The sequence below is a fragment of the Chiloscyllium plagiosum genome, unplaced genomic scaffold, assembly GCF_037043375.1.
Source record: "Chiloscyllium plagiosum isolate Xiang-an unplaced genomic scaffold, Cpla_swu_hap1 HiC_scaffold_22, whole genome shotgun sequence".
In the NCBI taxonomy this organism is placed as follows: Eukaryota; Metazoa; Chordata; class Chondrichthyes; order Orectolobiformes; family Hemiscylliidae; genus Chiloscyllium; species Chiloscyllium plagiosum.
In genome coordinates, this window is record NW_028270160.1 from 1779164 (window position 1) to 1794383 (window position 15220).

Below are 15220 nucleotides of genomic sequence, written 5' to 3' on the forward strand. Positions count from 1 at the left end.
GCAACTGGAAAGGTATAAAGGATAAAAGGGAGAGATGAAAAACTGCCATTCCAGTTCCTTGTGGCCCATCAGCTAATTTTGCAACAGGTGAGATACACACACACATATATATATATATATATTAATCTTTCCATAGTTGTCCTGAAGGCTTTTTGTAAAGCCAAAAACAGATTAAACATTCATTTATTCATCACAATCAAGAAAATGCTTGAAGTATGGTGGTTGGTTAAGTAAATTGTCATTTCTTGTCTTTTGAATTACAAAATAGAATAAATCAATTCACTTTTAACACATCAGATTCCAAGATATATTTAGTCACTATCTTGAAATGTTTTGGGATTGTATCCAATTTACATTTACAGCCATGGGTTAACAGACTGATAGAATCAAATTCCAATTTTATTATAAACCTAAACACATTATTTAAGAAAGGTGCAAGGAAAAGCCAGGGAACCATAGACCAGTGAGCCTGACATCAGTGAGTTGGTGGAGGGTATTCAGAGGGACAGGATTTACATGCATTTGGCAAGGCAAGAAATGATTTGGGATAGTCAACATGGCTTTGTGCGTGGGAAATAGTGTCTCACTAACTTGACTGAGTTTTTTTTTGAAGAGTTGACAAAGAAGATTGTTTTAGGCAGAGTGGTGGACATTGTCTACAGATTTCAGCAAAGCATTCGACAAGTTCCACATGGTAGACTGGCTAGCAAGTTTGATCACATGAAGTCTAGGGGAGCTAACCAATTGGATATAAAATTGGTCTGAAGGTAAGAGACAGAATGTGATGGTACAGGGTTGTTTTTCAGATTGGAGGCCTGTGACCAGTGGGTCCGCTGCTTTTCATCACTTACATAAAAGATTTAGATGTGAATATAGGAGATATGGTTAGCAAGTTTGCAGATGACACCAAATTTCGTGGTGCAATGGATAGTGATGAAAGTTATCTCAGAGTACAATAGGACCTTGATCAGATGGGCCAATGGGCTGAGGAGTGGCAGGTAGAGTTTAATTTAGATAAATGCGAGATGTTGCATTCTTGTACAACAAATCGAGGCAAGACTTTACAGTTAATGGTTGGGTCCTGGGGAGTGTTGCCGAACAAAGAGGCCTGGGATGCAGGTGCATAGTTCCTTGAAAGAAGGGTGTTGAAGGTGGTGTTTGGCGCACTTGACTTTATTGGTCACTGCATTGGAGTACAGGATTTGGGGTGTCATGTTTCAGCCGTATAGGACACTGGTGAGGCCACTTTTAGAATATTGTATTCAATTTTGGTCTCCCTGCTGTAAGGAAAATGTTGCTAAACTTGAAAGGGTTCAGAAAAAAAAAAAGAGGCTGTTTCAGGGATTGGAGGGTTTGAGCTATGGGAAGAGGCTGAGGGGTAACCTTATATAGGTTTATAAAATCATGACAGATATGGATAGGGTGAATCACCAAGTTATTTTTCAAAGGGTAGTGGAGTCCAAAATTAATCAGCACAGGTTTAAGGTGAGAGGGGAAAATATTTAAAATGGGCCTGAGGGGCACCTTTTCCATGCAGAGAGTGGCACTTGAATGGAAGAGCTGCCAGGGGTGGTGGTGGAGTTACAAAATTTAAAAGGCATCTGAATGGGTACATAAAAAGGAAGTGTCGAGAGAGATTTGGGCTAAATATTGGCAAATAGGACGAGATCAGTTTAGGACATGTGGCTGGTGCAGACAAGTTGCACTGAAGGTTCTACTTCCATGCTGTATGACTCTGTGAAACAAACATTACTGGAGAAACACACCAGGTCTAGCAGCATTGGCAGACAGAAAACAGAGTTAACACTTCAAGTCAAATGACGCTTCTGAAGACATTTCCAAAGAGTTTCTCCAGCAATCTATTTTTAAGTTTCTTCAGATCTCCAGCAACTAAAAATTCATTTTATTATAACATTCCACTTTTATTATATGGCTGCCAAGGATTTTGCCAGAGTTTTAGTACTGAATTCTAAAATTACATTCACTTTTGCACACAAACTATAAAGCCTTGGACATGATGAAAATTAGCACAGGTTTTTAAAAAATAAATTCATAACTTCAAGGAGAACTTGTAGAAATTAAATTTCATATTATTTCAGAGTATCAATCTATACAAGTAATTAACAACCAAACAGAAGCAAATAAACAGATTAATATACATTAACCTTTTGCACAGATTAAATACTGCAATGTATGAAGAATATTTTAAGCAATAGTAGATAATGATTGCCCCCTTACCTATACTTTCAGGCAGATCAAGAAGCTCATTATGTTGTAGGTCAAGGTTCGTGATTTGCGTGCAATTGCCAATTTCTTTTGGAAGGTGCTCAAGCTGATTGTGAGCCACGTCCAGTGTTATGAGGTTGCAGAGTTCACCTGTCAAGAAGAAAAATATCAGAAATCTAAATATTCAAATGTTTTGCAATTACTACTATTGTGGTTTACAGCACAGAAAAAGACTCTTTGCTCCATTAAGTCAGCGCCAGTCAAAAACAGCCACTCAACTATTGTAATCCCATTTCCCAGCACTTGGCCCAGTGCCTTGCAAGCCTCGACATCACAAGGACACATCTGAATACTTCTTAAATAATGAGGTTTTCCCGTCTCTACCACCCTTACAGACAGAGTGTTCCAGATTCTCATCATACTCTGGGCAAAAAGTTTGTTTCCCCCTCATATCTCATCTATCAAGTGGGCTGCTTTGTCCTGGATGATGTCAAGCTTTTTGAGTGTTGTTGGAGCTGTACTCCTCCAGGCAAGTGGGGAGTATTCCATCACATTCTTGACTAATGCCTTGTAGGTGGTGGACAGGCTTTGGGTAATCAGCAGGTGAGTTACTTGTCACTGTATTCCTAGCTCCTGACCTGCTTTTGTAGCCACTACGTTTATGTGGTGAACCCAGTTTAGCTTCTGGTCAATGGTAACCCCCAGGATGTTGATCGTGGGAGATTCAGCAATGGTAACATCATTAAGTGTCAAGGGATGGTGATTTGATAGTGTCTTATTGAAGATGGTTATTGCCTGTATAAGGAAAATGCGGGTATACCTTTAAGAGTTAAAAGCAGAACTATGGGACACAGCACTAAGCATTCTCAAAAAGATAATGATGTAACACTGGGTCAAACAACTCTATAAGTTTGTTGCTTGGAGACAAAACAAATTTGAATTCAGCCAATCAGCTTAAATTATACCTGAAACACATTAAACTCCAATCAAGTTTGAATTGAGTATATTGACCATCTTAAAAGCCAATGACACATTCCGATGCTCTGGAACCTAATGCTGGGGAAGATTGAATAGTTGAGGGGAGAACTGCCAAGCCTAACATGTTGATTCAAGCAGTCTGGAATATCTCTCTTAAAAGTCCCTTCTTGATCAATAACCTGTGAAGAAGAAATTCCTAACAAGGTGGAAAGACGACACATGAAGACCCGAAGACAAGAACCTACAGCTGTCTGATTTTGGGATAAGAAGTGTTGGTTTGTAAAATTTAATTGGGAGTTTTATCGGACTACTTTTATAGAAGGGAAGCTAAAAGATAGATTAAAGAAAGAAATTGTAAATAGTGGTTCATTAATTATTCTGTTAAACTTGGCAGGACCCAAGGTGGGAATGACACCCCTTGTTGTGGAGAAGCTCAAGGAAGTGCAGTAGAGGTATAAAAACTGATTACAATTGAGGAAAATGGAGTTAGAATGCAAGCAAAGGGACAGAGAAAAAGAAAGAGACAGAAGACAGAGAGGAAAAAAGAGAGAGAAGGTTCTTGGCTGAGCAAAGACAGAGAGAAAAGGGAGAGAGAAAGAGGAAGAGAGAGAAGAAAAGGAGAGGGAAAGAAGAGAGAAAGAGAGAGAATTTGAAATTGAGAAGTTGCACCTTAGTCAACAAAGTCAAGTTAACAGAATGGAGATTAAAAGGAGGTAGTGATCTCTATATATATATGTAAAAACTCCGCCACATTTTGATGAGAAAGATGTTGAAGTTTTCTTTATTTCATTTGAAAAATTGGCAAGGCAGACGGAGTGTTCCGAGGATTTATGGATAATGCAAGTTCAGACTAAATTGGTAGGCAGAGCTAGTTAGATATTTGCCACATTGTCAGATGAGGGGTCAAGATTATGAGATTATGAATAGGTTAAATAGGCTATTTTAAGTGCTTATGAATTGGTAACAGAACCATATAGACCACGGTTCAGAAACACAAAGACGGAACCAGGTCAGACTAAGAATGAAACATAGTCAATTTGCAGGCTTTGAAAATAGATAGGACATTAGAGGCTCAAAAGATAGATTATTCTACTGGAGGAGTTTAAAAACTCACTTCCAGAGATGGTAAGAATTCACATGGAGGAACAGAAAGTTCAGGAAGTGAGAAGGACAGCAGACTTAGCAGATGGGTACATGCTGGTGCGTAAGACAAGCTTCCAGCCAGATTTTCACCCTGTGAGGGATAGAAGTTGGGAGAAGGGGAGATCCTATACTACTAAGCCAAGAGTTGAGCATGCTGGTAAGATTTTACCACAGGCTAAAGAAGGCCAACAGGAGGTGAAAGGCCTCAGGTGTTTTCACTGTAATGGAGTGGGACACAGAAAATCACAGTGCTGATGGTTTCAGAAGGGCACTGGGAAAAGGTGTTTTGACTGCCAGAGTGGGACACGTAAAGACATAGTGCTGGTTGTTAAAGAAAGGCGCGGTGGAAAAAGATGTGGCAAAAGAAGCTAAGCCAGTGGCATTAGTGAAGGTAGTAAAGAAGACGCCAAGAAGAGCTGAGGAGCTGCAGGAGAGTGCCCACAACTCAGGCAGGGACTGCGTATTAAGTTAGTACCTGATTTCTACAAAGAATTCACCTCTGTGGGTAAAGTTTACTCAAAGAGCAGGGGGAGAAGGACAAGAAGTTATAATTTTGAGAAATACAGGAACTAACCAGTCGCTGATAGTAAAGGATGAGTGAATATGCACTCTTTCTAATCTGTTACCCGCGAGTGTGGTAATTTATGGGATAGATGGACAGAAATTTAGCGTTCCCCTATATAAGATCAGGTTGGAGCACTAACTAAGACTGGGGAAGTAATAGTGGGAGTGATTGACAGAGTCAAGATTAGAGTGGTGCTGGAAAAGCAGAGCAGGTCAGGCAGCATCCGAGGAGCAGAAAAATTGACGTTTCGGGCATGAGCCCTTCATCAGGAAGTGATTGACAGTGTCAGTTCCAGAAATTCAGTTTGTTCTTGGGAATGATTTCGCAGGACCCAAGGTGGGAATGACACCCCTTGTTGTGGAGAAGCTCAAGGAAGATCAAGAAACTGAGGAGTTAAAACAGAAATATCCTGGTATTTTCCCAGACCATGCAGTAACTAGATCCCACCATCATAAATCATAGCACAAAATGAAAAGAGGAAGGCAAAGGAGTTGAAGTTCAGTTAGCAAATACCCTGTTTGATGTAATGGTGCAGGAAAAACCTGAACAGGCAGAGGGTCAGACAGAAGTGCTTAGTCTTGAAAGGTGAAGAGATTTGCAAGACAAGATAACAAAAGACATATGTGTGGATGTGTACTCTGAAAAGGAGGCAGAGAACATTCCGGAGGGTTATCATCTGAAAGACTGAATCCTAAAATGGAACTGGAGACCACCGCAGGTTCGTGGAGAGGAGAAACGGGCCATAGTGCACCAGATTGTGTGGCCAGTAGCACACAGACAGGAAGTGTTACAGGTAGCACATGAACTACCTGTAGGAGGTCACCTAGGGGTATGAAAGACTTAGGCTAAGGTACAAAACATTTTTATTGGCCTGGAATGCACAAGGATGTGATTAACTTTTGCTGTACACGTCATACATGCCAAATAGTAGGTAGACCACAGTCTGGTAATAAAACCAGCCCCTCTGTTGCCAATTCCCACATTTGAGAAACCTTCCAGGCGAGTTATAATCGATTGTGTAGGTCCCCTCCAGAGAACTAAAAGTGGGAACCAGTACTTGTTTTACACCCATAATGGATGTGTATACCAGATTTCCGGAGACAGTTCCATAATGGGGTATCAAGGCAAAAAGGTATTAGAGGAGTTAGTAGCTTTCTTCCTACAGTGTGGGCTATCCAGACAGACTCAGTCAGACTAAGAGTCAAATTTACTGCTAGACTGTTTGAGGTGGTTATGGACAGTTTAGGTATACAGTACTTTAAATTCAGTCCGTACCATCCTGAATCCCAGGGCGATTTAGAAAGGTTGCATCAGACCGTGAAGACCACGTTGAGAGCGTACTGTCAGGATTACCCGAATGATTGGGATAAAGATATCCCATTCATATTGTCTGTCATTAGAGATCTAGCGTCGTAAAACCTGGGCATTTGTGTGGCACAATTACCACCTGCCACTTGTCAGCCTAAGTCTGAAGTCCCAAATGGTGCTGAACATTACGCAATCATCAGCAAGCATCCCCACTCCGACCTTATGATGGAGGGAAGGTCAATGATGACGCAGCTGAAGGTGGTTGGGCCGAGGACAGTACTCTGAGGAACTCCTGCAGAGATGTTTGGAGCTAAGATGGCTGACCTCCTACAACCACAATTACGTATGTGCCAGGTATGACTCCAACTAGTGGAGAGTTTGCACCTGATACTCACTGATGCTCAACCTGGTCAAGGGCTGCCACTCTTGGTCCACCTCTGTTGAACATGTTAAATGAAGGCTATAATGAGGTCAGAAGCTGAGGGACCCTGGGGGAACCCAAACTGGGCATCACTGAAAAGGTGCTGCTTGATAGCACTATTAAATGATACCTTCCATAATTTTACTGATGATCGAGAATAGACTGATGAGACAGCAACTGGCCGGATTAGATTTGTCCTGCTTTCAGTGTTTAGTACATATCTGGTCAATTTTCAATATTTTCGGTGGAGGGTATTCTGTGTGTGAAAGCAGGACTTCATCTCCACAAGGAATGTGGTGGTGGTCACTCTTACCAATACTGTCATGGAAAGATTAATCTGTAGCTGGCAGACTGAGATGAAATGTGTTTTTCCCTCTTATTGGTTCCTGTACCACCTACTGCAGACTTAGTCCAGCAGCTGAGTCCTTTAGGACCTGACCAGCTCGATCAGTCGTGATGCTGAGCCACATTTGGTGAAGGAGACGGATGCCACACAGTATATTTTGGCCTTGCCATCCTCAGTGCTTTCTCAGAGTGCTGTTCAATGGGAAGGAATACTGATTCATCAGCCGAGGGAGGACAGTACATGGGAATCAGCAGGTGGTTTCCTTGACCTTGAGACATCATACGGTCCACGGTCAATGTTGAGGTCAACTACTGTGCTGCCACCTCTGCTGAGTCTGTCTTGCCAGTGGGACAGGACATATCCTTCTGAACACTCTCGTAAATCTATTCTGCAATCTCTCCAGTGCAATCACAACTTCCTGTAATATGGATTCCAGAACTGTACACAATATTTCAACTGTGGCCTAACCAACCAGTACCAGCATAACCTCTTTGCTCTCAAATTCTGTTCCTCAGTTCTTGAAGGCAAGTTTCCTATACAGCTCCTTACCCACTCCATCTACCTATTCTACTACCTTAAGAGACCAGTGTGTATGAACACCAGGGTCTTTCTGGCCCATGGTGTTTTCCCAGAGTCTTCCCATTCATGTATTCCCTTGCCTTGCTTGACTTGGCAAAGTTCATCACTTCTCACTTATCCAAACTGAATTCCATTTGCCATTGACCAGCCTGACTAAATCCTCCTGTAGGAGAAAGTGAGGACTGCAGATGCTGGAGTCCCAGAGTTGAAAAATGTGGTGCGGGAAAAACACAGCAGGCCAGGCAGCATCCGAGGGGCAGAAGAATCGACATTCCGGGCATAAGCCCTTCTTCAGGAAATTGCTGAAGAAGGGCTTATGCCCGAAACGTCGATTCTCCTAAATCCTCCTCACTATTTACGAACCCACCAGTTTTCATACCAACCATAAACATACTGGTCAACACTCCTACAATGAAATCTACGTTGTTTTTATATACCACAAACCCAGCGAGAGTCCCAACACTGATCCTGTACAACTTCATTAGCCACAGGCATTGTCACAAAAATGCCACTCACCCACTACCCTCCACTTATTTTCTTTGAAATAGATTTACCAAAAAGAATCAAGACCAAGACTCAAGGGAGGTGATGACCCAATGATATTGTCGTTAAGTCAGCAATCCAGGGGGCTTCAGCTAGTGATCTGGGGACAATGATTCAAACCCCACAACGGCAGATAGTGAAATGAGAATTAAAAGCTGGCCTAATAGCGACCATGTGTTTATTATCAATTGTGAACTTCAGTAATGTTCTTTAGGGAAGGAAACCTGCCATTCTTACCTAGTCTGGCCTGCATGTGACCAAAGACAATCACAATCTGGTTGACTCTCAAGTGCCCTCTAGCAATAAATGCAAGACTAGCCTGCGACACCAATATCTCATGAATGAATAAAAAAAGCCTCAAATATTGTTGCTTAATTCCTTACAGTTATGAGCAAAAGATCTTCAGAGAAAGACACAGAAGATTAAGGCTTAACAGCAATCTAGGTTTGTTCAATATGTCGTTTCAATTGCATGGCACTGATCTTTCTCTGTAAATTCTGTGTCCTATGATCTACCTGATGAAGGAGCAGCAGTCTGAAAATTAGTGTTTCCAAATAAACTTGTTGGACTATAATCTGGTGTTTGTGATTTTTAACATTGTCTACCACTCATCGATTCAGAATGAAACAAACCTTCAATTTGTGAAGTGTGTGAAGAATGTGAAGTGAGAGTTAAACAGGAGATACAAATTCCTCTTCATCCAAGTTTGTGCGTCTTGATTAAAATGGTAACTCCGGCATCTCCAAATCATTGGTGCAGTGGCGTTGGACTGGGGTGTACAAAGTTAAAAATCACAACACCAGGTTATAGTCCAACAGGTTTAATTGGAAGCACACTAGCTTTCGGAGCAACGCTCCTTCATCAGGTGACAGTGGAGGGCTCAATCCTAACAGAATTTATAGCAAAAATTTACAGTGTGATATAACTGAAATTATACATTGAAAAATTGATTGTTAAGCCTTTCATCTGTTAGAATACAGTGATAGTTTCACTTCTTTCATGTGTAAATCACAAAACCTTTTTTTTAAAAGTTGCATTCTCGGGTTAGCTGTTAACAATGGTGATAGCTAGACAATATGTTGAAGGTGTTGGCCCCCTGAGTTCTCAGTCTATGCCCTGATGTTTAGATTGATTCTAATCTAAAAAGTGAGATAACGGAGTTTTATATAAATTCATGCAGTTTTTGAGCTCAGAGTTATACATGAATGCATGCAGTTTTTCAGCAAAGTACACCAGGTACATTGATGATATTTTCTTCCTCTGGACCCATGGCGAGGAGTCACTGATAAAACTACACAGTGACATCAATAAGTTTCATCTCACCATCAAACTCACCATGGACTACTCGACTATCTGTCTCATTCTTGGACACATGCGTTTCCATCAAGGATGGACACCTTAGCACCACATTCTACCGCAAACAACCTCTCAATGCTACACTTCTCCAGCTTCCACCCAAAACATATTAAAACAGCCATCTCCTATGGACATGCCCTACGCGTACACCGGATCTGCTCAGATGAGAAGGAGAGTGACGGACACCTGGAAGTACTCAAGGATGCCCTCACAAGAACGGGGTATGATGCTCAACTCATCGACCGCCAGTTCAGACGTGCCACAGCAAGGAACCGTAATGACCTCCTCAGGAGACAGACACATGCTGCAACCGACAGGGTACCCTTCGTTGTTCAGTATTTCCCAGGAGCTGAAAAATTACGCCATGTTCTTCGTGACCTGCAACACATTACCAATGAGGATGAGCACCTCACCAAGACCTTCCCCACGCCTCCACGCCAAACATCCGCCAAACCTCAAACAGATCACTGTTCGTAGCAAGCTGCCCAGCTCTCAGGACAACTCCTGTCACGGTAGACGCTGCAAGACATGTCAGAGTGTGGACATAGATACCACCATTACGCGTGGGGACATCTCCCACCTTGTACATGGCAGGTACTCATGTGACTCTGCCAACGTTGTCTATCTTATACGTTGCAGGCAAGGATGCCCGGAGGTATGGTACATTGGGGATACCGAGCAAAGGCTATGACAACGATGAATGGGCACCGCACAACAATCAACAGACAGGAGGGTTCCCTCCCAGTTGGGGAACACTTCAGTGGTCCAGGACATTCAGCCTCGGACCTTCAGGTGACCATCCTCCAAGGTGGACTTCAGGACAGGCAGCAGCGAAAAGTGGCCGAGCAGAGGCTGATAGCTAAGTTCGGTACCCATGGGAGGGCCTCAACCGGGACCTTGGGTTCATGTCACATTACAGGTGATCACCATTGCACTATACACACTCTCAGATACTCCTACACACACACACACTCATATACACAGATGCGCACACAGGCACCCTCACACACCCTTACAGAGGCACATACTCCCACATGCACCCCTCACAGACTTAAGACACTCTGCACTCACTACACACACACACTTTCTCACACTCTCAACCCCCAACCCAGACAGACACACACACATATTTTGTGGGATGAATTTGTACTTGCAGTGTTACATTGTACTTTGCTCAAAAACTGCTTGCATTCATGTAGAACTCTGAGCTCAAAAACTGCATGAATTTATGTAAAACTCCGTTATCTCACTTTTTAGATTAGAATCAATCTAAACATCAGGTCATAGACAGAGAACAAGGGGCTAACACCTTCAACATATTGTCTAGCTATCACCATTGTTAACAGCTAACCCGAGAATACAACGTTTTAAAAAAAAGGGTTTGTGATTTACACATGAAAGAAGTGCAACTATCACTGTATTCTAACAGATGAAAGGCTTAACAGACAATCAATTTTTCAATGTATAATTTCAGTTACATCACACTGTAAATTTTTGCTATAAATTCTGTGTTAGGATTGAGCCCTCCACTATCACCAGATGAAGGAGCGTCGCTCCGAAAGCTAGTGTGCTTCCAATTAAACCCGGACTATAACCTGGTGTTGTTGATTTTTAACTTTGTTCACTGCACCAAGTCTTGTATATTTCATTGTGTTATTTGCATTAATCAGGTAATCATAGCAGTCAATTTAGGTTAGTTTTTTAAAATCATTTTAATCCTTAAAAGGTCCAGGGTATTAGAATCAGATGATTAAAGTGAATACTGATGGCCCACTTTACATAACAATATGCAATGTAACTAAAATTCAACATAATGTCAAGATAAATCAAGAAAAATGCAATCTTTCCAAATCAATTTGTTTCTCCTTTGCTGATGCAGGAGCGGTGATCTGGTCAGAAACCCATTTTTCTCCCAGAGAAGAAGTTTGAAAATTTATTGCTCATGAAGATCCATATCAAACCTCAGAGTAAGCCAAAATACACTCTCTCCCACATATTGTCATTTTAATGACAGTAAGTGGAACTATTATTTAGGAATCATTTTAGGCAGATTATGTTTAAGTGCAGATGCATTAAGGAAGAAAAAGGTATATCAGCTGGAATATTTTGTACTTCTAACAGACATGTAATAAAGTGCTAGTTCCTCAGTTTGCACGTATCTATCTTCATACTAGGAACTGAATGGTGTGCTTAGCAGCAACTAAATTTATTACAAATATAACATTACACTTTCAGTATAGTATCTGTCATAGGCAAATACATAGGACTATTTTTGAGGCAGTCCATTTTTTTGAAAATATCACCAGCTTTTGCTTATTTTTCACATGGAATGTGCAGAGTTCATTTAACGACCCTGCAATATTTCATCTCTCGGTTAGCTCAGTTGCCTGGATAGCTGAATCTCAATGCGGAGTGATGCCAACACCATGGGTTTAATTCCAACACTGATTAAAGGTTACCAGATTAAACCACTATCAGTCATCTTTCTCTAATCACAGCACAGCCGTATGGCCTGATAAGACAATGCAACTTTACCTTCTTACTTTAAATGTGCAACACAGAAACCAATTATAAAAGGTTAACTGCACCACAGAAATCTCAAGCTACCAATTTTTTTTTGTTTGTATACAAACATGGCCACAAAATAATACATTACACCGAAGTTGAGTGAAGAGTTAACAATATTTAAGCATCATAAATGGGAGAAAAGCAAATTAAAGGAATTATGAAAAAGTGTCAACACATGGGATTAGAGTCACTGATCATAGGTAGGATAATCACCAAGCTGGTATATCATTTTCCTCATATTGATGTTTATGGGGACTGTGTGGACCAAAATTGTCTCACTTCCTCATAGTCAGAAGTCACAACACCAGGTTATAGTTCAACAGGTTTATTCGAAAGTTTGCGATTTCTAATAAATCTGCTGGACTATCACCTGGTGCCATGAGGCTTTTGACTTTGCCCACCCCAATCTAACAGCAGCATCTCCACATCATCACTTCCTCATGGCACTACATGCCAATGTGTCTGCCATGGCTTTAGAAAATTTATGGAACCTTGGAAATGGAAAGACTCTGTTCTGAATCATATCAATGCTACAATCAGTTTAGGTTTGATCAGAAATTGGACATAAAAAAGGTGGAAGCACTAATTTCAAGGCCATTAAGTGATAAGCATTTTTAAGATGTAGGCAATGTCTATGCTCTGAGATACTACCCATTAAGTAAATGATGCATGCATACTGACAAATAATATAATCCTGGGGATTAGCAAAAGGAGTTACACTAACACATCAGTTCTTCAATAATGTTTGTCAGTTTGTTTTTAAATCCTTGTTTTTGTGTGTTTGCAGTCAATTAACTCAGTTTGGGTGCTTTTAGATATTTTGAGTCAACCTGTTCAGAAATATTATGACACCTCTACAGAAGGTAGGACTTGATCTCAAGTGTCCTGGCTCACAGATAGGTACACTATCACAAAAGCCTTTTAGCTGCTTTTGCCCTGAGTTGAAGCAAAAGACCAACACAGCCCACAATTGATTGGGTTTAATTTAGAGCTGAAAAAAGGAAAGAAGTACTTTAAATGAAAACATCTGCCACATTGTGCATTTTGGTAATATATTTTTACAAACACCAACACTGAAGATCTTCTGCATATGATCATTCTTGCTCTTGCAATTTCTGCCGTTTCAGATGAGGAGAAGTCTCTCACATGGTCAGTTCAGGTTACCACAGCCTTGAAGGGTGTTCAATTCAAATGCATCTTCATTAAATTAATGTTTAATCCTGGATTCTAATCAAAAATCATTGGTCATTAAACAGCAGTTATCAACTTGGAAAGAGAAAGAAAATCGAATCTAGTTCAAAGGATTTCTTCATTAAAGGAAGAATTAAAGCTTTACTTGGATTAGTCTTCCTTATTCACCATGTTTTGTATATCAGGAATTCAGGCAACATTTGCACTTGGAAGTTAATATCTTTCAAATTCTAAGGCCACCTTCAATAGATTATTTTTCCTGCCAATGCAACTTAAATTGCACTCATTACCTTGCCAAATGTTCTTTCCTCCCATTCCAAATAGATCAGGATCCTCATAATCACCTACATCACACCAAAGTAATGCTTGAAAAAAAATGTAAATGCTGCTCTCTAATCCTGCTCTATAATTTATAATTTATTTTCAAGAGTTGCATTTTGATGGTGTGTTTTCTCAGCCAGAATCAGACTACTATTTGAGAATGTAATTAAGTTTTTAATGAGAGTAATTATGGTCAGGGGCTGAAATATACAAGTCTTCCATCCATCTTATACTCCTCAGTCTTATATATCTCCATTAGGTCCTCTCTGAACTTTTAATACTCCAAGGAAAACACCAAACCCGTCCAATCTTTCCTCATAGTCCAGACCCTTCAACCCAAGCAACATCCTCATAAATCTCTTGTGCACTCACTCTAGCACGATTACAACATTCTTACAATGTGATAACCAGAACTGCACACAGTACTCCGGCTGTGGCCTAACCAGCATTTTATACAGCTCCAGCATAACCTCAATGCTCTTGTGTTTCATGCTAACAAAGGTAAGCATCCAATATACACTCATGGTATATGGCATCAGCTGGCTACGATAAATTTGGGAACATAAAGGATGACAGTGCAGAGGTAATGGCAAACAGTTTTTAAAAATGCATGGAACAACAATTGTTCTTTCCTTTCTGGCACAAAATTAAATGTGGGACAGGTGGCCTGACCATGGCTCATGGTAAATTAGGGACAGCACTACATCCACAAAACAGGCATACAAATTGGCTGAAGAAAGCCAGACCTTAGGATTGGAACGGTCCAGATTTCGGTTTAAAGAAAGGTTAAAAGAATTAAGAGGGGGAAAAGGAAATATGAAGGTAAGCATGTGAGGGACATACAAACCGACAGTAAAACTTCTACAGATAGTTGGAGAAAAAGGTTAGAGAAGACAAATGAAGATTCCTTACAAGCAGAAACAGGGCAAGTTATAATTGGGAATAAAGAGATGGCCGACCAATTAAATACAAATTTTGGTTCTGCTTTCACAAAGATAGTCACAAATAACATCCCAAAGGTCTTGGGGAACCCAGGATCTAATGACAGGGGGGAAATGAAGGAAATCAGTATTAATAGGGAAATAGTGTTGGGGAAATTGACAGGATTTGGATGGTAAACCCTCAGGAACTGTTAACCTACATTCCAGATTATTTAATGGAGGTGACCCGAGAAAGAGTGGATGAATTAGTGGTCATCTTCCAAGATTTTCATAGAAACCCAACAGTGTGGAAACATGGCCTTTGGCTGAACAAGTCCACACTGACTCTTCAGTAACCCACTCAGACCCATTCCCCTACTACTCTACATTTACTCCAGAATAATGCACCTAACCTACACATCCCTGAACACTATGGGCAATTTAGCATGGCCAATTCACGTAACATGTACATCTTTGGATTTTGGGAGGAAACTGAAGCACCCAGAGGAAACCCACGCAGACATGCTGAAAATGTGCAAACTCAACCCAGACAGTTACCTGAGGCATGAATCGAACCCAGGTCCCTGGCACTGTGAGGCAACAGTACTAACCACTGAGACACCATGCTGCCTCCGGAATACTTCCTTTAGATTGCTTAGTAGGTAATGTAACCCCACTATTTAAAGGAGGAGGCACAAAAAAAACTGGAAATTATAGAATGGTTAGCCTGACATCAATAGTAGTGAAAATATAAG

General features: G+C 40.9%; 1 protein-coding gene across 2 annotated transcripts in view; it reads right to left on the reverse strand.

The window, feature by feature from the left end:
• The window catches only part of shoc2 (SHOC2 leucine rich repeat scaffold protein), a 140401-nt gene that overhangs the window by 55492 nt on the left and 69689 nt on the right, over positions 1-15220 (reverse strand). For both annotated transcript variants that reach the window (XM_043713089.2, XM_087998708.1), the window contains exon 3: positions 2239-2376. In XM_043713089.2, coding sequence (XP_043569024.1) covers positions 2239-2376 — 138 coding nt within the window. The remainder of the gene's footprint in view (positions 1-2238; positions 2377-15220) is intronic.